Genomic DNA, 23,790 nt, shown 5'->3' on the forward strand with positions numbered 1-23,790 from the left:
ATATAGCACACAGGTAAAAGCCTCGAAGCACCTAAAGCACAATAAACAGGGAGTCCAATTTCCAAATCTTACCTAGAATCCACAGTGAATACCTTATCCAGCTATGACATTACTTTTTAGAGATGGTAGTTCCTAATCACCTTTTACCAAATTAAAACCTTTAGTGGGCTCTTTTTAGCCTGTATGGTACAAATATGCTTCCTGTCCCCTACCCACAATCTAGTCCCTTTAACTACAGCTATTGTTGATGTGCTATTCTTCTCGGTGGAGAAACAAAACCACTTTCTCACAATGTGGGTCAAGAATGACCTTAGAAGGCAAATTTTCTGACATCCTATTTTGCTTCAGCCACCCTGGCAATATCCTTAGCACTTGTGAATATGAATTGTACTTTTGTAGAACTTTCACTGGGTTACATAATTTTAACAGTGATGTTTTTTATGACACACGGCACTTAATAGAGTGCTTTGCACACAATGGATGCTCAATAAATGAGGATGATGACTATTAAATGGTGGCCATAGAAAAACAGTTTAAAAGGGCAAAATGAATTTCTGCCAAAGAAACTTCAATATATGCAGCTGTTGGCATCGGGGACAGGGGAAACACTATTAACACTGACACAAGTTAGTGTTAACTAACACAGATTAGTAGTTTGGGAAATAGCTTTGTTTAAAAACAAAACAAAACAAAGGTATTTCTCCTTTCAAGAAAGCCCTCATAAAAGGTATTTATTTTTTAGGTTTGTCCCTCTCGAGTGAATAACTATTGATATAAGTATAGCACTGTTTATAAACTAGAAACATCACTTTATTTTTGAGTTTCTAAAACACTGGGAATTTAACAAAGTAAACTTTTAAAATCTAACTCTCAAAGTTCGCCTTTAACCCATGTTTTAAATTATAAGAAGTCAGAGGAAGGAACCAGATAAATCTGTTATACTGGTTCTAGGAAAAGTATGATGAGACTCTGATACCACTGTTGCTGTTTAGGTAGAAAGCCTACAAATTTTAGAGTTAGAAGGGACCCCAAAACTTATTTAGTTCAAGCCTCACAACTGAGGCATGAATTCCCTGTACAATATACCTGACAAATTATTTATTATTCTATCTCTGCTAGAAGACCTCTAAATCTTATATGACAGCCTTGCATTTTTGAATAGCACTAGTAATAATAATTTTTTCTTTAAAACTGAAATAACTTCCCATTGTTGTATCCTCTTCCCATTGGCTCTAGTACTGGTATTTGGGTCCAAGCAGAATTAGTCTTCTATGTGATAAGCTTTCTTACCTGAAGACAGCAATTATGTTTACTCCCCACCTTGCCTCCAATTCTTTCATTTAAAGAATCCCTAGTTCATTCAAACTGAGGTCCAAATCCCCTCTTAAGCACTCAAGTTACAAATCCCCTTTTGGGATTCCTTTCAGTTGATCAATGTCTTTCCTCAAAAGTGGGCACAGGACTGGACAGGCTAGTCTAGATGTGCTCTGACCAAAGTAGATCACATTTGGTCATCATCTCCCTCTTCTGTGTAACTGCTTCTGTTAACATTCATTCATATTTAGCTTAAAATTCACCAAAACCTTTTGGTCTTTATTATATCAACTGCTTTCTGGTGATATCTGGGCAATTTATGTTTTTAAACCTGAATGCAAGACTTTACCTTGTTATGTTTCACCTTGCATATACAGTCAAGTGTATCTTATTCTCATGCAAATGAAGGTTTTATTAAAATATTTTGCTGTTGAAATCCAGTAACCAAGTGCAGTAAAAACTGGATAGCGCTCTAGGGCAGTTTGTCCAGGACAACAATGCTTTGAGTTTAGCAGCAAATTCAGAGTTCTGAAACATTTCATTAAAACTGACTTCAAGTCCATGTTATGAAATGACACATTTTTCAGCAACTCCAACTTACTGGGTGTAACTATAAAATTAACATGATGACTAAATAAAAACAATACAAGAATTTATCCATCCAAAAGTAGTCATCTTCAACTTACTAAGAACTGGATATTTATTGAGGCCAAGTATCTGCTGAATCAGAATTATCAATACATTTCTCACCATTTTTTTTTCAATGAGTATACTCTCATTTCAAAGGCTATCATTGCTCAAAACATTATTGAAACTCCCTTTGGAATCATCTATTGGGCCTACAGAATATTCTTTTAAACATCTTCAATGGTAGCAATTCTTCCTTCTTTGAAGGGGAATTTGGATTTTATAAACACAAAAAAAAAGCCATATGGAGTAGGTGAATACAGATGATCAAACTGGGTAATTTTCTTTTGAGTTAAACTAAAAAATGGCCCTAAAATATTGGATGTTTTATTTTCTCTGTATGTTTAATCAGCTTTAAAGATAATTCTAAAAGGGAGTTCTAAAAAACATGTTGAACAATGAGAGCATTACTGAAATCTAATGAATAGCCTCTCAATTTAACTATGCTGAAGGGGACAACACTCTTCTGGATAGATATGCTTTGGTATGTTTGTTAAAAACAGCTTCATTATTTTGAAGACAGGGAAGAATTGCCCTCTTCTAATTCAACCACATACTCAACTGTGCTTAGAGAGTTCTAGGAAGGCTTTCATGAGTACATGGCCAGTCTGTGGCTATGTACCAAGGCAATACCTCATTTGTTTCTGCTGTAAAATATAACACACATAACCTCTCTCACCAATATGTGAAAAATAACTAGCCACAACCAACACTATTAAATGGCATTAAATTCTTACTTCCAAATGACTTGGACTATATTGATTTACTGTTAATGCACGATTTCAAACCTTTTCTATGTCAGGGAATAATTCTGTTTATTAAATAAAATTTTTAGAAAAATACCAACTTTCATAGGTCAATTTATTTATAATTACAAATGTCATTGAGAATAAAAGATTTATGGATTTCTTAATTAACTGAATAGTTTAGCTAAATATATACTCTGCCCTAAAGTTTTGCAGTGGCACCATACCAACAAGGAATACAGAAGCATTTTTTTTAACTATACAAAATTTTCAAATTGAAAATAACCTTGTTTAAATTTTCTTTATACATTAACATACAAAAAGTCTCATTTTATGAGACATCTAAAAGAATCAAAACCACTTCTATAACTATTTCCTAAATTCCAAATCTGGAAAAAAATTATTACACTGAAACTTTACAATACTCTATATTAAACAAAAAGAAAATCCAAATACATACTTTTTACAAGATTAACATTCCAGAATAACCTAAGCAAGTTTTTTCCTTTTTTAAACTTTTTTCCTCTATGTTTCATAGCACTGGTTATTTTTGTTTTCTTTATAAAAGTCTTTATATAAGTTGTATACTATAACGATTATAACCAGTTATCTAAATTTAAAAGTTGTGCAAACAAACAAAAATATGAAAATAGTGTGTTACCAGTCATTCTTATAAATTCCAAAACAAAAGCTTTTGCCCTGAACTGAGGGGAAAAGACATGCCAAATTCACTTGTTGGAACTCAGCATTCTGCAGCTTTTTTTTCTGCTCCTTCATTTTCCTTCAACAGACAAAAAGACAAAGGCTTCTTCCATAAATTATGATAAATTAACATATTTCAAAAGCTATTAACTGATCTATAGAACTACACCACACTCTCAAGCATACATCACGTCCACTTTTATAGTCCACATTTTCCATCCATATTCCAGTGGCATCCTTAAAACTAGGAATTCACACACCTCATTTTATCATCTTTTGAAGACCGAGATATGGCAACCAACTAGAACAACTAAAGTTGTAGTTTTCTAGATGAAGCAACTTCCATCCATTTAGCCACTGATTCGAACCAAGACCCTTTCTCTTCTCCTTTTTCACTGTGAACTGTCTGCATGAGTTGGATTACATTCGTCTGTATTTTTAAATGGTTTATAGAGTCTTTGTTGAAGTTATATTAAAATATATTCAGACATTTTCAGTTTAAAACAATACTTGCTAATAAACATATGTAACTTAAGCAAAGCTCCTGTATTTGTAAAATAAACAATAAAATAAATATAATGCTGGTCAGTAATGCTGGTTTATGAAGCAGCATGGTATTTTTAAAATGCCTTTTTTTGGAGAGTCTTTCTTCTTGTTTACCAGCAGATAGGTTATTTGGTGTTGAAAGCCTGTATAATGGAGCAAGATTTTCCAAAACTATGTCTTGTACATTTGGAATAATTAAGCTTTTTTTTTCAGTCTCTGTTGGTGTTATTAGCTGCAAAGGCATGTAAGTTTCCCATCTGACTCAGGCCACTCTGAATATGTGCAACATGGATCTCAACATTATTCTGAAAACAACTAATGAAAGAAAAAACACAGTTAACTAACCATATTTCAGCATTCAAAGGAATATGTTGGGAAAAAAAAAGGGGAAAAGTTACTTAGAAGTTAACCAAGAGAAGGCATGAAGGAAAAATAAATTCTCTCCCATTAACACATTAGCTATAATTACAATGAAATAATATTTGAATAGAAGGATACAAATTCTATGTATACTTTATAAGCTAATCAACTTTATAAAGTGATAGTTCAATATATTTTTAAAAAACAGATCAAGTAGGAAGGTACACTTGCTATCTGTAACTCACGGATAGCTTTATGTAAAAAAACAAAACAAAACAGTATTAAGTTCCTATTCTGTCAGCAGATTCTGCAAACAAAAAGCTATTCTACATTTATTTCGAGAATATTACAGTATAAAAAAATTTAGATTTATGCATCCATATAATTTTCAACAAATTAAGTAATGTCATGATAGCTTAATATCAAAGTAAATATAAAGTAAGATTTAAGTAAAAGTTAATTACCTGATATTGGAAGCATCTATTGAACTCTTAATGTCATTTAGTGAATCAGTAAGTGATTTGAATTCAAAGGAATTTAGGTCACCTCCTTCTGCTAGACACTAAAAGAAAGGGAAATTTCAAACTTAACTATCGCTTATTTGCTAAAATCTGAAACTTATTAAAATATCCACTAATAATAATTTAGCAACAAAAATTAAAATTATTCTTAGCATGAAATGAAATTTTTTCCCAGTGATTTACCTTGATCTGTAATAATATTGCTGTAAGTCTAGAAATCAATTCAGTAAGATTTTCATTTTCAACACAGGGTTGTCCTGTAGATGCATTTGCATGCCTAACAATTTCCTGTGCTTCTTCTTCACACCTGCGTCTCATATCTGTTGGCTGGTCTGCAGGTTGGAGTCCTTGATCTGGAGCAAGCTGAATGAAAAAAAATTAGTTCATTTACAAATCCTTAATATTTTCTACTTCTTTTTTTTCTTCTTAAATTATAGTTACATATATTTTTTAAGTTGATGGACAGAAATGGAAAAGGGAAACTATCTAGAGACCATGTTATTTTCATCTATGATCACAATAGTTTTCTAAGAAATAAAATGCTTTAAAAAATACATCACAAACTGTCTTTGGGCCATGCACAAATTCAATACAAAATTACATATTCATGAGTAAAAACTTCCAAATACATGTAAGTTCTATTATGTCATCTTGTTTATATTCAAGAGTAACGTTATCAAACTCAAATAGAAATGGGTACGCTAATCCATACTTAAGAATCCCTTTGGGTCCATACTGATTCAGTTTTAAAATGTACTGGTTTTTTATTTATTTTGTTAAATATTTTCCAATTACATTTCTAAACTGGTTCAGGTCACATGTTGCTGGCCACATGTGAGCAAGGAGTAAATGTGACACTTTTGAACGAGAACCATTCTAGAATTTCTAGGAGAAATAATTATTTGCCAGGATAGGAAGGATTCTTTGGTACTGAGATTAAGTTAGCACACAGGAAGAAAATGAAGGATAATGATATCTAATGGAATGAACCTTTAATGTACCTACTATAAGATTTGGGGAATTATAATTCTCTTCACAGTCTGAGTGAGCTGGTAAGACTATCTAAATAAGTTGGAATGTGTCTGAAAAAGTTCATTTAAGTCAATCAAAAGTGATTTCCTTCAAAAGTTACGACACCTAGTTTCCAGAAGTTCAAGGTATATTTATCTCAATTACTGAGTAGCATAAAGTGAGAAAGGCAACTGAAAAAATTCAATTTTGAATTGTTCTCATATGGCAATCATATATATATATACACACATACACATATATACATAATGGACAATTTTCAGAGTAACCCCATACTTAAATGTATTAGAGGTACAAGAAAACAAAGCCAGTCATAAGTAAGTGCCACTTGTGTACATATTATCAATTTTGAACAGACACTGTGGGGAATTAGATAGAAAATATAAATCATGTTCTTGCCCTTAAGAAAACTTACAACTAACATTATTATTTCAAAATGCAGAGATAAGATAAATGAGAGGAAAAAAAAGAAATTCGAGGTCATACACCCCAAGTAAGCACAGGAGGAAAGTACCTCATAACAGTACTGCTGAACTTTATGTAAAACTTTGTTTAGGTCCTTGTTCAGCTGTTCAAGATCTAGAACAATAGTTGCATATCTCCTCTGAAATTCAATGCTGATAGGCATAGAATAGGATTTCTGTGAAGAAAGAAAGTTTTATTTTTAGAAAGCTCCTACTAAAAGAATTATGCAATCTTATATAAAAGGACAGAAAGATTCAGCTTGTATTTTGCTATTTAGATTTCCTAACAAAACCAAGGTGACTAAAAAAAAAGCATTTTCAAAAATTAACGATGAAGGATATCACATTTGTATGTAATCAGTCACAGGTTTACATAAAGTGTGAAGTAAAACAAACCTAATAAAGAACTTAAGCTTTTTCCCTTGGATTTAAAACCTGAAAAAAAAAATTTGAACACCATGTTTGTTGACTAGCATTCTTTCCCCCTTACATTCAGTTTTCCTATTATGTATATCCCCTGCCTGACTTTCAGGCCCCTGCCCACCCCTGCCACACAAATCTTCTGAAGCAGTTGTATTACCCCAATGCTGGGTTTCCATTTAAAAGTATAGTTAGAAGAATTTCTGACAGCACTGAGATGAACTGTTTTATGTATATGTCCAAGTTGTCCCTGCCATTGGCATTACATTGAAAGGGGGAAGGAAGGGAAGTCAGGGGAGAAAAAGGAGTAGGCATTATATTGGCTTGAATAAGGTGATTTCCCATACATGTAGTTCCCCCTGACCCTTTACTTCCCTTCATTTGAACCCCTCATGCTCTCCTTTGTTTTTCCCAATATTGCTTCTCTCTCTTTAGATGCTTCTTCAATAATCCCCATCACAATTATATTTTCTTCCATCAGTCTACATCAGTTTGTTTACTGTTCCCATCTTTATTCATAATGCTATGTTTGGTCCACTAGCAGTGATTTTTGTGTTATTCAACAGATCCTAAATCCTAGTAATTGTGGTATTAGGCCTACCATATTATCAAACAGATGGTTCATGGACATTAGAAAGAATGTGGTGATTGGGAGAAGTCAAACATAGCTTCACTAAGAATTAATCTAATTTCTGCAAAATAACCCAATTTTCTTTCTTCATTGGTAGATCAGGTGAATTTTTTATCTTGACATCAGCAAACCCCTTATCTTTTATAATATCTTTGTGGAAAACATGATGAAATGTGGGCTGGATGACAGGATGGTTACGTGGATTCAGAACTGAGTTAACTCTAGCCTCAAAGAGGGCTGATTACAGATGAATGGCTTTGTAGGGAGGTCTGTAGTGGAGTGTCATAGGACTGTTCTTTCCTATTCAACAATTCTATCAATGATTTGGATGAAGACATAGAAGGGATATTCATCAAATCTTCAAAGTGGGGAGAGAGTTAATATGACAGATGACAGAATCAAGATTCAGAATGGTTGACAGGCTGGAACAAACCAACATGATGAAATTAAACAGGGGTAAATATAGGACAGGTGACCATTAATGAGACTCATTTTTAAACAAACATACCAGAACTTATATATTCAAATGAGTGCTGTCCCCTTCAAAGTAGTTACCTTGGGAGGCTTTATACTTTTTCCAACGATGCTGCCATTGTTCAAAACACTTTTGGAATTCCTCTTTTGAAATTGCCTTCAGAGTTTGCAGCACATTCTTTTGAAAATCTTCAATGATGGCAAATCTTTGTCCTTTGAGGGTGGATTTGAGTTTTGGGAAAAATCATTCGGAGTCAAGTCTGATGAATAAGGTGGGTAATACCATTTTTGTTCACAAATGAGGTGTTACTATAAAGTAATGAGACTGATTTTCTTGTGTGGCTCTTAATAAACTGGCTCTGAAGGCAAACATCTCCAAGTCCTGCATTTTAGGTTCAACCAGTCAACTATACAAATACAGGATGGGAAAGACCTGGCTTGGCAGCAGTTTATGTAAAAAAGATCTGAGGTTTTAAATTGACCACAAGCTAAAATGAGCCAAAAGTGTAATAAGGCTGCTAAGAAAGCTAGTGCAATTTTAGTTCACATGAATGACGCATAGCATGGAGATCACGGGAAGTAACAGTCCCACTGCACTTTGTGCTGAGCAGATTATACCTGGAATATTGTCCTTCCTTCTGGATTTCACATTTCAAGAAAGACATTAACAAACTATAGTCTATCAAATATAATGAGAGAGTACCTAAAAACCATGTTATACATAAGCAACAGGTTAAAAGAACTAGGGAAATTTAGTCTGAAGAAAAGACTAAGGGGAGACAGAACAGCTGTTCTTAAATATTAAAGGACTGTCACATACAGGAGGGAATGGACTTGTTCTGTGTTGCTCCCTCCAGAAAGCAGAACTAGGACCAGTGGAGAAGTTGGTGGAGAAGGAAGTTATAAGGAGGCAGATTTTGGCTCAACTTTAAGAAAGAACTTTCTAATAACTTGTGCTATCAAACAAAAGAATAAGGGTTAATGATTTCATTGTTAAATATTGAGTTATTCATCACTGGAAATATGTTACAGAGGTTAGATCTGTCATGAATACTGTAGGACTTCTCCACAGATAAGAGGAAGAATAAATGATCTCAAATGTCCCTTCTAATTCTGAGTCTATGGTTCTGACCTCTGTCCTGCCAATCTACTTGTCTTCTAATGGAGACTATATTTATTCTGGGAGCACAGCAGTTGGACAAACAAGTTTGAACTTGTGCCTTCTAACTTTTCCCTTTCAGGACAAGAGTGATACCTGTTATAAAAGTATTCCTTCTAGGTAAACAGAAATCATGGCATCACCTAGACTGCCTCCAGAATAGATAGAGCTTCCACTCAAAGGAAAAGACCAGCTGAGAGCTCCAACAACCCAGTTCAATGTCCTTTCTGGAGTCCTCAGGGCCGAGGCACACTCCACCACAGAGGTCTACTTGGGTAAAACTGACAGAGGAAACATGGACTTAACACCACAGGGACTTAGGAGCCTGGGAAAGAAGTAACAGAGTTCTGCCAGCAAATTAAAAGTTGCATTATAAAGATGGAGTAGATGAAGAACAGTTGGGAAGAAATTTGATTCTGATAGGGATTATTAAGAGACATCTCAAAGAGTATTAGGGAAAACATAGGAGAGAAGTATATGTTTATTTTAAGATGAGGGATACTTAAAACATTTATCGTTTTTGATAAAAAGACTATGAAATGGAAAGTCACCTTATATTCAGGCCTGTATAATAGGTATGCCAACCTTTTTTAGTTCACAATAGACTTTGACCTATACAGTAGGTGGAGTGAACAGCACTAGACTGGGAGTCAAGAGACCCAAGTTCTAGAGTCTGCTTTGATACTAACTAACTGTATAATTGTGGGCAAGTTGGCTTATCTTTCTTGAACCATTTTTCATCTGTGAAATGAAAGTGTTGGACTAGATCAGGAATTCTTAAATTATTTTTTTGTTACAGACACCGCTCCCTCCGCGCCCAGCGATCTAGTGATGCCCCTTCTCAGAATGTTTGTAAATGCATAAAATTATATAATAGAAGTAAAAAAGAAATTAATCATATTGAAATAGTTAACAAGATATTGAAAAAAAAAAGCTACCAGACCCCAGATTAAGAATCTCTGGGCTAGATGATCTTTAGCACCCCTTTCAGCTCTAAAATTACACAGAAGTATGAATAAAAGTTCCAGGACTCTTTTAAAATGGATCACAAATTTAGAGCTGGAAGGACTCTTAGAGGTCATCAGGTCCAACCCCCTCATTTTACAGATGAGGAAACTGAAGCCCAGGGAGGTGAAGTGACTTGCCCAGGGTCAAACAGGTGGCATCAGAGATGTGCCAAGGTCTGCTGGTTTCAGAGCTGAGGTTCCTTCCACTGCACCATACTGCCTCCCCTTGATATGACCCACTGTTCCACCATCTGCCTCTCCTTTTGATCCCCACTGCATAATACATACATGCAAACACTTGATAAAAGTAAAATGTTGTTATAGTTTCCCTATCTTTTTCTTTATGTAAATTTTTTAGAGTATTAGTTATCTCTCACTATACAAAAATTTGGATAACAAATCTGAGTTTATAAAATCAATAAAATAGGGGATAAACTTTATCTTATTTGAAGATTCTCCTGTCTTATCAATCCTAAATGAAAATGTTTTGTTTTGCTTAAACCCCTGTAGCTAACCATTTTCAAAATGGGAAGCTAACTTTCCTTCTTGCTGTTGTTCTATGCAGATTAACCAGCATCAACTAAAGTAAATGTGTGACCAGCTTCTTGACACTGTGACTGAAGTGAGTCAGAGTTAGAGTTCTCAATAGCACAGAGACAAGTAAGTCTCCAGGTACCAATATTACCTCATTTTCCCATAATTCCCATTTAAGTATGAAATCAATGGAGAAATGGGGTTTAACTTCTAGAATTTCATTTTATGGTAAATCTGTCCAAAATATACATGCTGCATTCTGTAAGATACTTATGTTAAACAAGGACTCACAAAATATACTTATTTCAACATTTTCTTGAATAAAGCTTAAAGAAATCCTTGTAAATAGCAAAGTTCAATATTTCAAATTCAAACAAACAACTGAAATGTCCTTACCAATTTTTCTGCTTCTGTGTTCATTTCCCTTAATTTCTTGATGTGCTCCTTCTTAATCATAAGAATTTTTGATAATCTAGTCTATAGACAAAAAAGAAATGTTTTGGAAATAAAATATAGATTCAAAGTATTACTAAAATAAAATGTCTTTTATTTATTTCTTACAAAAGCCCGATAAGATATAAATTTTAAAAGGCACCAGATTTTTAACTTACTGCAGGTAATTCAGAGATAAAATAGGAATAATATATTAAAATATGTGACAACATTCAATTAATAGCTTATATCAAACTAACTGTTTAAAAAGCAACTGCTTGTTAAAAAAAAAAGAAAAATCTAAAAAATGCAGGTGGCTAGGTGGCATAGTGAATAGAGCACCAGCCCTGGAGTAAGGAGGACCTGAGTTCAAATCCGGCCTCAGACACTTAACACAAAAAAACTAGCCATGTGACCTTGGGCAAGTCACTTAACTCCAATTGCCCTACCTTCCCCCCTTCAAAAAGAAAAAAAAAAAAGCAACTGCTTGTGTCCAGAAAAAAGAGCTCAATTCCTTCTGTCTACATACGTAATAAAGGTACTATGAAAATTAGTAAGTTGATTAGTAGTTGTGAAATAATTTGAGGTCACAACACATATATAAAAACATAATTTATTAGTATATTGAAAAATGTCATGAGGTTTTAATAACAAGATGGCAAAATAATAAGAACTAGAAAAAAATAAGAACAAGTTCAACACAAAAGATGAAAGATTTTCAAATATCAAAGTCACTATAAAAATTTTTTAATTTACTCTCTTAGAAGCTAAAATCAGAGCTCTTAGGACCAGTATGTGTTAACAAAAAAAAAAAACCCCAAACACATAAAATAAATTTATTTTGATACTATTTTGAGTATGAAATGATATTAAGATGTTCAGTTATAATAGTGATAAAATAAAATCTCTGACAACAAAAAAAATATATACTATTCATTTTACTTAAAGAAATACTTACTACTTGGATAAGGAATTCCACTGGAAAACCACCCAATGTTTCAGTATCTGAACCTGGAAGTTTGCTTCTCCATGGTGACTGTCCTAATAAAGGATCATTATCCTACAAAAAAGGGGGGAGGAGATTTGGGATAATTTAACAACAAAAGAATGTTTTAATTTTTAGTATTTCAGATACAGAACAAATTTCATTATTCCAAATTTCATTTCACTGAAATCCTAATACAATGAAAAATATTTCTAAGTGTTTCCTAACTGTTCAAATTTCAATTACTGTCCTGTGGAATAAAATAATTTGGGTAACTTGATATGACATATCACCTATATTCCATATTAATAACTTATACTGAATTACTGAAATCCAACAGCATGAACACAAAACAGTGACAGAATTTTTAAAACATTACTTACTGTAATTGGCGACTGGAGAGGAGGAGTGTAATGTAACCGTGGTGGAGTCATGAAAAATCGAGAAGGCCGCTGTTTTTGTCCAAAGGCTGCAATTGGCATTGTTTCGTGAGGCTCATTGCTCTTGAGAGACAGAAAATGCTTCGTGTTAATTTCTATGAAAGTTCAAAACATTCTACCAGTAATTTAAGCTTCACACAATATATATTATTACGTAATCAGTACACATTAGGTCATAGCTTATCTACTAAAATATGTTCAATAAGTTAGATGTCAAAGATCAAAAGCATAACTTTTCTCAAGAATCTAAAAATCATGGGGGGATAAGAAGTTGCATCAACTAAAAAGGGAAGGATTAGTGCAGCTGAATAGATCATTGAAAATTTAAGACTGATACAGGTAATTCTACATGCCAACCTTTCAAGATGATAACTCTAAAGTTAGTATAAAGTGACCTATAATCAGAGAGGGCTTAGAAATGAGTTATTAATTTTACAGGGAAGCAAACTTGGATCGCTAAATATTAGATACAATTATCTATAATGTTATAAATAGTTATTATAATAAAAAGTGATTTATTAAAAATGCAATCATCAAAGCTTCTTGCCCCTGTAAAAGTAGATGGGTGAAGTCTTCAAAGTAGGTAAGTATAGTGATTTTGAAAACACAAATGGTTACTTTCTTCTTCCTTTTTGTTTCAAAGGCTAAATTTGTCATAAATGACAAATTCATGTCCCTGACTTTTATCAGTGTTGTAATCAAGAACTAAATGCAGCATCAGGCTGAAAATTGCTCTTTCAACTTACAGTATAATGCTTAGCAGCTACACTATCTTTTTTGGGGAGGAGGGCACAATAATATGAGACTCTGCCAATTTATTTTTAACTTGTAGTTAGAGAGTTGCTTGGATCACTGCTTTTTTTTAAGTCTCAGCTAAAGTCCCACCTTCTCCAAGAACCTTTCCCAATTCTCCTTAATCTTAGTACCTATCCTCTGAGATTTTCTCCAATTTATCCTGTCTACACCTTGTTTGTACATAATTGCTTTTATGCTGTCTCCCTTATTATTATGTAAACTCCTTTAGAGCAGCGACTGGGTTTTGTTTATATAGTTTTTGCTGCCTTTCTTTTTAAGGCCAAAACTTAGCACAATGCCTAGAATGCAGTACGTACTTAATAAATGTCTGACAGTTCATTCCTAAGAAAGGCAAACTAAAATTACTTTAGTTATTTGAAATCAATTCATTCCAAATTAATTTTAAGGACCATTAACTTGGAGAATTTTTCAGGAATAAGTAATATAAGTAATGGTCACATTAGCTCAAAATACACTCAATTAATATAAAGTTGCTAAATTAACTCTGATCAACATGATCATGAAACAATGATCGAGCAACTTAGGAGAAGGAGTTCTTGACCATTAAGTCAGAAGATTTGTATTTGGGCCCAGCTTGTCCATTAATAAGCTCTATGATCTTGGATATATTAGGAATACAGATAGGAACTAGATTTGTGATTTCACTGGAATTGGGAACTCCCTGGAAGGAAATTTCCCCTCAGAAATGCAAGTCTATCTCAGAGAGCTGCCTAGAACACTGTGAGATTGAATGACTTGGCCCAGTCACACAGCCAGGATGCACTGGAGGCAGAGCTTGAAACCAGGCATTCCTAGCTCCCTATTCCCTAAACCACACTGCTTCTCTCCAGATCTATTACTTGGTCTTTATACCTCACTTTACTCATCTGCAAAATATGAACCAAAAAAATACTGTTCCTCATTCCTATGAGAACAGGAAACAAGATATAGAAGAGCACTTCTAAAAACAGAAGGTTCTATAAAATACAAGGTACTTTTATCCTTGAGAGCTGTACAGAACTTAGACTAACAAGCTTTGAGGCATAATTCTGAAGTCATTACAGTCACTACACATTTAAACCCTACTTTGGGTAATGGAACACAGCTGAAGTTTACCTAGCCACACAAAGAAACCTGGGAGCCATAGAAAGCTCAAACACAGTTTGCAACTGTGGGACTTTTCTGTAGATTTCTATCCTTCATTTCTGCAGTTCTACAGAGTCCCAAAGAAAATGACTATGAATTTACTAATCACTTTGCCCATACATTCTCAAGTTTTAGATCTATCATGAAATATAATTTATGTGAATATTTTATACCCTATAGTTAATATAAAATCACATCCAAAATTATACTAGAAATATTACTTACCAGAACTTCATAATCAGGGACAGTATGGGTTCCAAGTCCTGCTCTATCAAATGTAACTCTATAAGTAGCATTAAGTGTGTCTACAGCATCTATTTGTCCAGTAAAGAGGCCATCATGAACACCACGCAATCGTGCTGAGAAAAGAAATTAAGATATAATAATGGTCAGAGGATGCAGAGAACCTTTAAACATAAAACTTTACTGTATGCATTTTATATACATACAGTCTATATGTATATAAATGTAAACACTATGATTTATACTATTTAATACCATTTCAAAGATGGTAGTAGGAATAAAAATCATGGAAATTAGTTTTAAAAAGGGGAAGTCAATGATCAGTTGCCTTGATGATACTTTATGATACGTGTAAATCTCAATGACATAGTTTGCTTTGGGGCAACCTATAAAATAGTCACAAAAGGACAAACTGGGGGTTGATCTAAATGATCTCTAAGAGTTCTTGAGCTCTAAATTTATGATCCTATGACTTCTGTTAAGCACATGCACTTTCAATGCAGATGAATCCAAAAGTTTACTAAATATCTATACATGCAGGTGGCAGGGGAGATAAACACATAAATAAGCTAAAGTACCTACCTATCTACCTTCATGGAATTTACAATTTAGTAGGGGCATGTGACACATACAGAAAAAATACAAAATGTTTTGTAAATGTGTGAGAGGAGTATGAAGAGCTACTGAAGTATATGAAAATTATTCCTGATCTTTCACAGTAAAACTGAGGGTTCCACTGATAACTTGCTTCAAATTCAAACATACCAAGTGCATCAAACAAACTCAAATGTAAATTTAATCTTCATTTTAAATATGAAATGACGGATTGCAAAAATTATAAGATTCTATTAGTAAAAGGAGTTTTCTCTATATAGAATATCATGTTGCACTGAGTGATCAATCAGCATCCTGAGTTTTAGGACTGACAGGTCCTCTACACACCTATCTAAATCTTAAATATACATCTACTTATTGACACTTCTGTGTCTTCTCTCACTTTTCTTTGTCCTCTTAATATAGTTATTCCATATGAAGATTATATGCCAAAGCACTGAGAAGTTAGGTGAATTGTCCACAGTCATACAGTCAGAATGTGGCAGAGGAGGGTCTTGACTAGGTCTTCCTGACTATCCGGACAGTTCTCTATCCATTATGATACACTAATTAATAACTGATCATCATCCTTTGCCCACCTGAATCTCTGCTCAATTTATCCTAAAACCGTTTTCCTCTAAAACAATCCTTCCTCTAATATCTATCTTGATACTTCCTTACCTCTGTATGAAATATAATAGGTCTACCTCCTGCAGGAAATGCTCTGATTAATGCTATCTATTCTCTAAACACAATACAATCATTAACCTACCTTTCCTTCTAAAAACACACTTGTTATTTACTAAATTTTTATTCATATATACTTAGGTCAAATATTTATATTCTATTCTTTATTGGATAGTATAAAGAATATAAATATTTGACCTAAGTATATATGAATAAAAATTTAGGGTTTAAAAAATTCTAAATTTCATCTTAGTGTTAATATTTATTAATTTGTTAAATTCTATTTTGAAACAAATATGGATATATAGTTAATCCTCAACATTCATGACTTCAAGCATCTGTATGATTTTATTAGTAACTTTATTTTCACTTTCACATTGGCAACAATGCACATTCACAGTTATGCAAAGTAGAGAAAACAAATGAGGCAAAAACGTGCACAAGTTTATGGAGTAGCTGGTATCCTACTGGGCACATCACTGGTCTTGTTCACACCTATGTGTATTTGATGCATATTTTCATTGTTTGTCTTTATAACTCAAGTTTTGTGTTGCAATTATGTACCCAGAGTGTAGTGCAAGGGCTCTAAGCCCAAGGATACAGAGTTAGTGATGTGGCTTAGGGAGAAAATTAAGGTGTGAGATAAACTTCATGTTTGAATGTTTGCAGCCACTGTCACCTGGGAGACCCTAAGAGACCTCAAACAGCACATGAAATAGATGTCATTGATGGATTATTTCAAGCTGGTGTGTCCTTCATGAATTCCAGTGCCTTCCATCAGCCATGAAAGACAGAGAACCAGAGGTATCATTACAACCTCAATCTTGGCATCTTTTGACAGCAGCAATTAAAGACCCAGGAACCGCTTGCTAAGTTTTATTTTTTGCTTTTTTGGGGGGGGAGAGGGGAAGGTAGGGCAATTGGGGTTGGGTGACTTGCCCAAGGTCACAGGGCTAGTTTTTGTGTTAAGTGTCTGAGACCAGATTTGAACTCAGGTCCTCCTGACTCCAGGGCCGGTGCTCTATTCAATGCACCACCTAGCCGTGCCCTGGCCCCACCCCCTCCCATGCCCTTCAACATACATACACTAAGTTTTTAGAGAGTGGCCAAGGTAGAGAGGTTTCCAGCATTACAGAACAGAGTACAACATCCTCACAATACTATTTGACACAGAGGAAGGCAAGATTCAAGTTAAAAATTTTCTTTAAGACTTTTATTTGTTGTACAGTATTTATTGTACTGCAGATTTCATTTGTTATAAAAAGTGAATATTGTCTGAAATCAATGTTTTAGGTTTCTAAAAATTAAGATGTTAGCACAAAAAGTAACAGAATTCTAGGGAATTATTAGTAAGAAAAATGTTTTGCATGTTACCAATTTTATTTTGGGTACTGCATTTTATGGGATATTTCATGGTTACTGTGTTAGGAAAAGTGCATATTATCAGAATTAGTGTTTGTTATAAATAATTGTATACAGAAAAGGGTGAAAGATTAAATTTTCTTGGTGGTTGTGGGAATCTAATCTCCTATTTCCCATAGGTTCAGTGTATCAACATTTACATTTTTTATTTCCATGAAAATTGAGGATTAAGGGGCAGCTAGGTGGCACAGTGAATAGAGCACTGACCCTAGAGTCAGGAGGACCTGAGTTTAAATCTGGCCTCAGACACTTAACACAAAAAACTAGCTGTGTGACCTTGGGCAAGTCACTTAACCCCAACTGCCCTCCAAAAAGAAAAAAAAGAAAATCGAGGATTGACTGAATATAATTTTTTTCTTGATAACTAAAAAGCATCTATGTCAAACATGAAGCAGTCTGTCTTTAATAAATAATTGCCAAGTTTGTGAGGTTTAGTTTCTAATTTGTAATTAGCTGCTCAGTTCATGTTCTTCCTGACATATTTTCAGATAACCTCTTTATTGGAGTGTGGTGTGTCTGCCTTCTCTTACCTGTGACCTTTGTCCCAATGACCAAAGGGAGAGGAATCTCATCTGGAAGATCTTTGAATTGGGAAACATCTGCGACCTTCCTTTGTTGTAGGAGCCGAATTTTTTGCCGTTTCTGTTTTAATGCTGCTCTTTCCTCCTCAAAAAATGCAGAAGAACACCTAGGATATATCATTAAGTTAGCTAAATCAAATCCTTATTATTTAATTTAAATTCTGACCTCCAAATCAAGCTCTTATTGGGCCCCTTATTCAACCTCATTTATAAGAAGGATCTTTTAGTTTGAAAAGCACTTTTAATGTCTTTAAAAACAGTATTTTACCATGTTCAACAATGAGCAGACATGGGGATTATCTAATTTTTTTTTAGATAATTTGAAACAGGAAAGTTATTTGTCCAAAGAACATTTGATTAAACTGTCTCTAGAATTTAGGTTCAGTCTAAAATGTTTTCTTCAATTTTCTTATTAAAAAAACTGTGCTATGTCTTTCAGGAGCCAGGGGTCATAAATACACTTACATCATACTGCTAGAATTAAAAGAAAGATTCATCATATTTAAAAGTCTGAAATGTTTTACCTGAAATAAAAGCCAAAACATTTAAGTAACTAACTCTTTCTAAAATCTGGCTGCTTCCTATGCTTAAATACTTGAATGAATATAAAGAACAATGCACCTTACTATTAGTAGTAGACAGACAAATGATTCAACTTCACACTTAATAGAGAGAGGGGATATGGTACTCTTTTGATACTTTTAATAAAGTGGCATTCACAAAACAGCTAAGAAAGATGACGGTGCAATGGAGGAGAAGGGAGGCTGATCATGTGCTTAATACAGAAGCAGTATAACATACTGTGGTATTAACCTTATATTAATAATATCTTAATTTATATGGAAATATAAAATTTGCAAAGCACTTTATGGATCTGATTTCATTCGATCCTCACAACATTTTGGGAGGCTGGTGATATTATTACCTCCATTTTACAGATGAGAAAACTGAAGCAGAAAAAGGTTAAGTGACTTGCCCAGGGTCATAAAGCTAATCATGTCCAAGGCTGGATTTGAACTAAGGTCTTCTTGATTCCAGTTCCGCAATGTATCCACTGAGCCACCAAATGGATTCCTTAACACTCTTTACTTCAAAGTATTTAAGAGAGACAGAAAGAAGAGAGAGAGAGAGAGAGAGAGGTGTCTGAGGGAAAACGAGAAAAGGAAGACAAGGGTATATTGCTCCATGCAACAGCTTCTTTGACATCAAGACTGAAGTAACTGGTCTCTAATGGTTTACAACTATAATGCTTGTTTCCTCTTTTTATGTGGCATTCCTTTTTATTTTCTTTCTTGCTCTGATTTTCATTCTTCATTTCCAGTATTTTGAAATACTGATTGTGACAGGCATTTGTTGTATATCTTAAATATGTCAGAGAAAAGGAATAATACGGGGCGGTTAGGTGGCGTAGTGAATAGAGCACTGGCCCTGGAGTCAGGAGGACCTGAATTCAAATCTGATCTTAGACGCTTAACACAAAAAACTAGCCGTGTGACTCTGGGAAAGTCACTTAACCCCAACTGCCTTAGATTCCCCGTTCAAAAAAAAAAGAAAAGGAATAATAATATCACAAGTAATAATAAATAATGCTATGTCATTTCAGGCTAGACAAGTAGGGTGAAGGATAAAAAGAAAAAGAAATCGTTATATAGAAGTGAATAGAGGACAAATGAAAAGGCAGGCATTTTAAAAAATTTCATTTTTGGAGGGGGGAAGGTAGGGCAATTGGGGTTAAGTGACTTGCCCAAGGTCACACAACTAGTTTAGTGCCTGAGGCCAGATTTGAACTCAGGTCCTCCTGACTACAGGGCTGGTGCTCTATTCACTGTGCCACCTAGTTACCCCAGGCAGACATTTTTAAAAAAATTAAATAAAGCAGTATAATAAAGTGGTGAAATGGTGAGTAATAACTAAGGTCATTCCAATGGGCAGTAATGAGAAAAAGTATGACTAAATGTGATCAAACATACAAAGTTAAAGCAAAAGTGCTATAAAATAATTACCCCAAATGGTTAGAATTAGGTAGTTTTTGATAAAGAATTTTTAATATTATGCCCATTAAAAACTGGGTAGAACAGTTCTCTAAAATCTACAAAGGCAGATGGAATTATCTGAATAAAGTCTTATGAGGTCAGTCTTTTCTGTGCCAAAGAGCTGGGGAAAGGAAAGAAACAGAGAGGAAAAAAGGATAGGGCTGGTCCTTAAGAAGAAGTCCTTGTCTACTCCCACCTTCAAAATGAAACACAAAACAGAGGAAATTGGAAAGAAATTACAAAAACTGAGCAAATAAATAATCTAGAGGAAAGATTTAAGAGTTAGGATTATCACATAAGATAAGGACAAGAGTCTCTTAGAAAGGAGATAGCACAAAAGAGAGAAAGTCCACTGAAACTATGGCTAGAAATTTCCGGTGTTCATTGATGACATCTGTTTCCTAAGATTTTGGCCACCTCAAATAACTTGTGATTACTATGTGTGTGAGTGTAAAGAGTATAAAAGAAAAGTGTCAGGGTAAATGAAACTTTGTGATTAATAAGTCTTTGATCCATATTCATTGGTCATTCGTCCTACCTAATCTTACCCTGATTTTATTTCACACTCTAATATTGGCTGGATATTTGACATGAGATTAAATAGTTGACAAAATGACACTACAAAACAAACAAAAATCAACCCTGTGTCAAAAATGCTAAGTTTATATACTGAATACTTTTGAAGACAAAAAACAGTAATAAAGCAAGGCGGCTAGGTAGCACAGTAAATAGAGCACTGGCCCTGGAGTCAGGAGGACCTGAGTTCAAATTCGGCCTCAGGCACTTAACACAAAAACTAGCCATGTGACCTTGGGAAAGTCACTTAACTCCAATTGCCCTCCAAAAAAAAAAGGGCAAAAAAAACTAATAAAACTTTAACAACTAGATAGAAAATGTCATAAAATTTGTACTTCTGATATGCAAATTAGGAAAACCAAACTGTACCTTAATTAGCCAAATCAAATAGACTTAATAGGCTTCAAGTTTTCCCACTTGTAAAATGGAGAAATTTCTATGTAGAAAAGCTCTATTATGGATAATACAACAGAACAATAAGGATTAATGTTTTTTAAAACTCTAGAATTTCTCAATAAAATTAGCATAAAATATTCCTACTTAAAGACCCTCCCCAACTATACCATAAAAGAGTTAAGTCATTTTATATAAATTAACAATTCTCAAGTATGACCTATGTTTGCTTCAGGTATTTATTAGAATAAAATAAAAAGAGCCATTTGTGGGTAAGTTCTTCAGAAGATAAAGAACTTCAGGGAAGATAGTAACAGGCAGCATTGTATCAATGTATTCTTTCGTCAGGGGGGATATCATGTTATTTGTAACATTTTAAACTAAAGTTAATAAAATATATTAAGCATACAAGAATGTAATCCCAAAGTTAATGGTATGGTATGGATTACTACATATACCTAATGATAACTAATCAATTTAAAACTAAATAAAAAGTCACAACTATATTTTTACCTCCGTGGTTTTCCCATCAGCCGTCTAATTTTTCCCCATTCCACTCTTGTTAACTTTCGGGTCTTCAGATTAGGAAAAGACTCTTTCAGACAGACACAAAAGTCATTATCTCCTTCAAATAGTGGTCTGTTAAAACAAAGTTGACATTTTAATAATTCTCAAGCAATTGACTACATCCTTAAAATTAATAAACAATGCATACTAACTTTCTATGATCATTCTGTTAGTTAAATGCTAAACTTTTCATTATAAAAATAACTGCTATTGCTATTATGTATTAATAACAATAGCTAGCATTATTGCATGGTACTTTAAGGTTTGCAATACACTTTACAAATAACTCATTTGATCCTTCCAACAACCACAAGAGGCAGCTGTTATTATTATCCTCATTTGTCAGTTGAGGAAAGTAAAGTGTCTAAATAAATTACTCAAAATGCTATTCCTTAAGATTTATCAGTCACTGACACTTGTTATAGTTAACTCAAAAGTTGCATAGGGATTATCTGCAAAGGAAATATCATGACAGACCAGGCTGTTGTTTTTTGTCTTTCAGTTGTGTTCTATTCTTTGTGACCTTGTGGACCATCTGTCCATGGAAGTTTTCTTGGCAAAGATACTGGAGTGGTTTGCCATTTCCTTCTTCAGTGGATTAAGGCAACAAAGGTTTAAGTAACTTGCCCAGGGTCACACAAGCAATAAGTGTTTAAGCCTAATTTAAACTCAGGTCTTCCTGACTCCCATGTCCAGTGCTCTATCCACTGGGCCACCTACCTGCCTCCTAGACAGACCATACCACTAATTTAAAATTAATATAAATATCGTTAATGTGTGCTCCTGCAGAAAGCATACATTTTCTTGGCTTAAGGATCATGTCTTAGCTTAGTTATGGTGTCAATGAACTATCCAGATGTGAGGAAGAGCCAACTTCAAAACTGCCTCAAGCCCACAATAAACAGCAATTAATCAATAAATATTTACCTGTATAACAAGTATACACCTACTATGTATTAGGCACTGTGCTAGGCACCAGGGAAACAAAAAAAACCCCTAACAGTTCCTGACTTTGTAGAGCTTACATTCTATTAGAAGAAATAACACACACATGTGTAATACAAAATAAAGATATAAATAGAAGGACTTTTGTTTTTCAGGGGGTGGGGGAGCACTAGAAGCTGAGAGAATCAGGAAAGGCCTCATATAGAGGTGTGGTGCTTCAGCTAAACTTTGATGGAAATAAGGGGTATTAGAAGGAGGTACATTCTTGGTATGGGAGAACCTTATAGAAGCACAGAGACAGGAGATGAAGAGTGGTATGTGAGGAACAGAAAAAAGTATATTTTGGCTTAACTGCAAAAGTGCATGAGGGGAAGTCCTGTAAGAGATGAACTCAGTCCTAGAAATCTATAAATGTGGATGATTGATTAATGGTTCCAGGAGTTTTGACTGGCTAGTGGGAGTCCCAGTGGAACTTTTGGGTAGGAAACTGAAGACCTGAGTACCACCAGGAATGTTTTCATTACTGTGCCCAAAAGAAGTTAAATGCTTCATAGGGGAAGGGTAGATTTGAAAAGTGAATAGCTGGTTAAGAAGAGGGTAACTTAGAAAGGAGTTTGGATTTCTGGAACAAGGCTTAAGATGCAGGAATGATGGGCTCTTGACTCAGAGAGCACTTAAAGAAAGAATTGCTAAAAATGTACTTGCTAGTAATTCTATAAATCTAATCAAATGGACTTTTTCCACTAGGCTTCACTCATTTTGGAATATTTTGACTTTTCCATGATGACCCAAGAAAATTCATCATTGGCAAATCTCTTCATCTCACAGAACCAATTAATTAACCTTGTTACTTTCACCTAATCAAAGGCTGCCCCTCTGATTTCAAGGTGGAACTACAAAATTCTTCATTTATGGAGAGGGCATGGCACAGGGCAGACATATCAAAGATGTCTTAATTTCCCACCTGGCTGCATTCATTCTGGAATGCTTTGACTCTTTCACCAAGACATCTTCTGGGCACTTCCCCATTTCACTGCCCCGTCCCCTTTTCAGCTCTTTTATGTATAATCTTCCCTTGTTGGATTGAAAGCTCCTTGAAAGCCTTTCTTATTTGAATCCCCAGTGCTTAGCACAGTGCCTGCCATATAGTAGGCACTTAGTGTTTAATGACTATTAACTGACTTTAAATGAAAAAGGGAGAGAAAAACTCCTTATCTAGCTATCTAACTCTATCTATATCTAGCCACACCCCTACATGCCCACCCACCCACCCACTCACTCACCAAACTGGACACCAGAAAGGGGACCTACAATGTAGGGAGAATAGTACAGAGATGCCAAGAAATGAACAAAACCA

The 23,790-nt window shown here is 34.4% G+C and overlaps 1 protein-coding gene across 2 annotated transcripts in view; it reads right to left on the minus strand.

The window, feature by feature from the left end:
• The window catches only part of LIN9 (lin-9 DREAM MuvB core complex component), an 89,350-nt gene that overhangs the window by 10,991 nt on the left and 54,569 nt on the right, over positions 1-23,790 (minus strand). The window contains exons 6-15 of one of the 2 annotated variants that reach the window (XM_069069102.1): positions 21,435-21,560; positions 17,869-18,026; positions 14,618-14,751; positions 12,395-12,514; positions 11,985-12,086; positions 10,991-11,071; positions 6,420-6,545; positions 5,060-5,239; positions 4,820-4,917; positions 2,791-4,310 (exon numbers count right to left, since the gene is read on the minus strand). In XM_069069102.1, coding sequence (XP_068925203.1) covers positions 4,205-4,310; positions 4,820-4,917; positions 5,060-5,239; positions 6,420-6,545; positions 10,991-11,071; positions 11,985-12,086; positions 12,395-12,514; positions 14,618-14,751; positions 17,869-18,026; positions 21,435-21,560 — 1,231 coding nt within the window. In that variant the 3' untranslated portion in view covers positions 2,791-4,204. Of the gene's footprint in view, positions 1-2,790; positions 4,311-4,819; positions 4,918-5,059; positions 5,240-6,419; positions 6,546-10,990; positions 11,072-11,984; positions 12,087-12,394; positions 12,515-14,617; positions 14,752-17,868; positions 18,027-21,434; positions 21,561-23,790 lie in introns of those variants that run through there. The other variant, XM_069069103.1, reaches the window with a different exon arrangement.

The sequence above is a fragment of the Petaurus breviceps genome, unplaced genomic scaffold, assembly GCF_028583685.1.
Source record: "Petaurus breviceps papuanus isolate PSGF00001 unplaced genomic scaffold, PetGlider_PUasm1.0 90778, whole genome shotgun sequence".
NCBI lineage: Eukaryota > Metazoa > Chordata > Mammalia > Diprotodontia > Petauridae > Petaurus > Petaurus breviceps.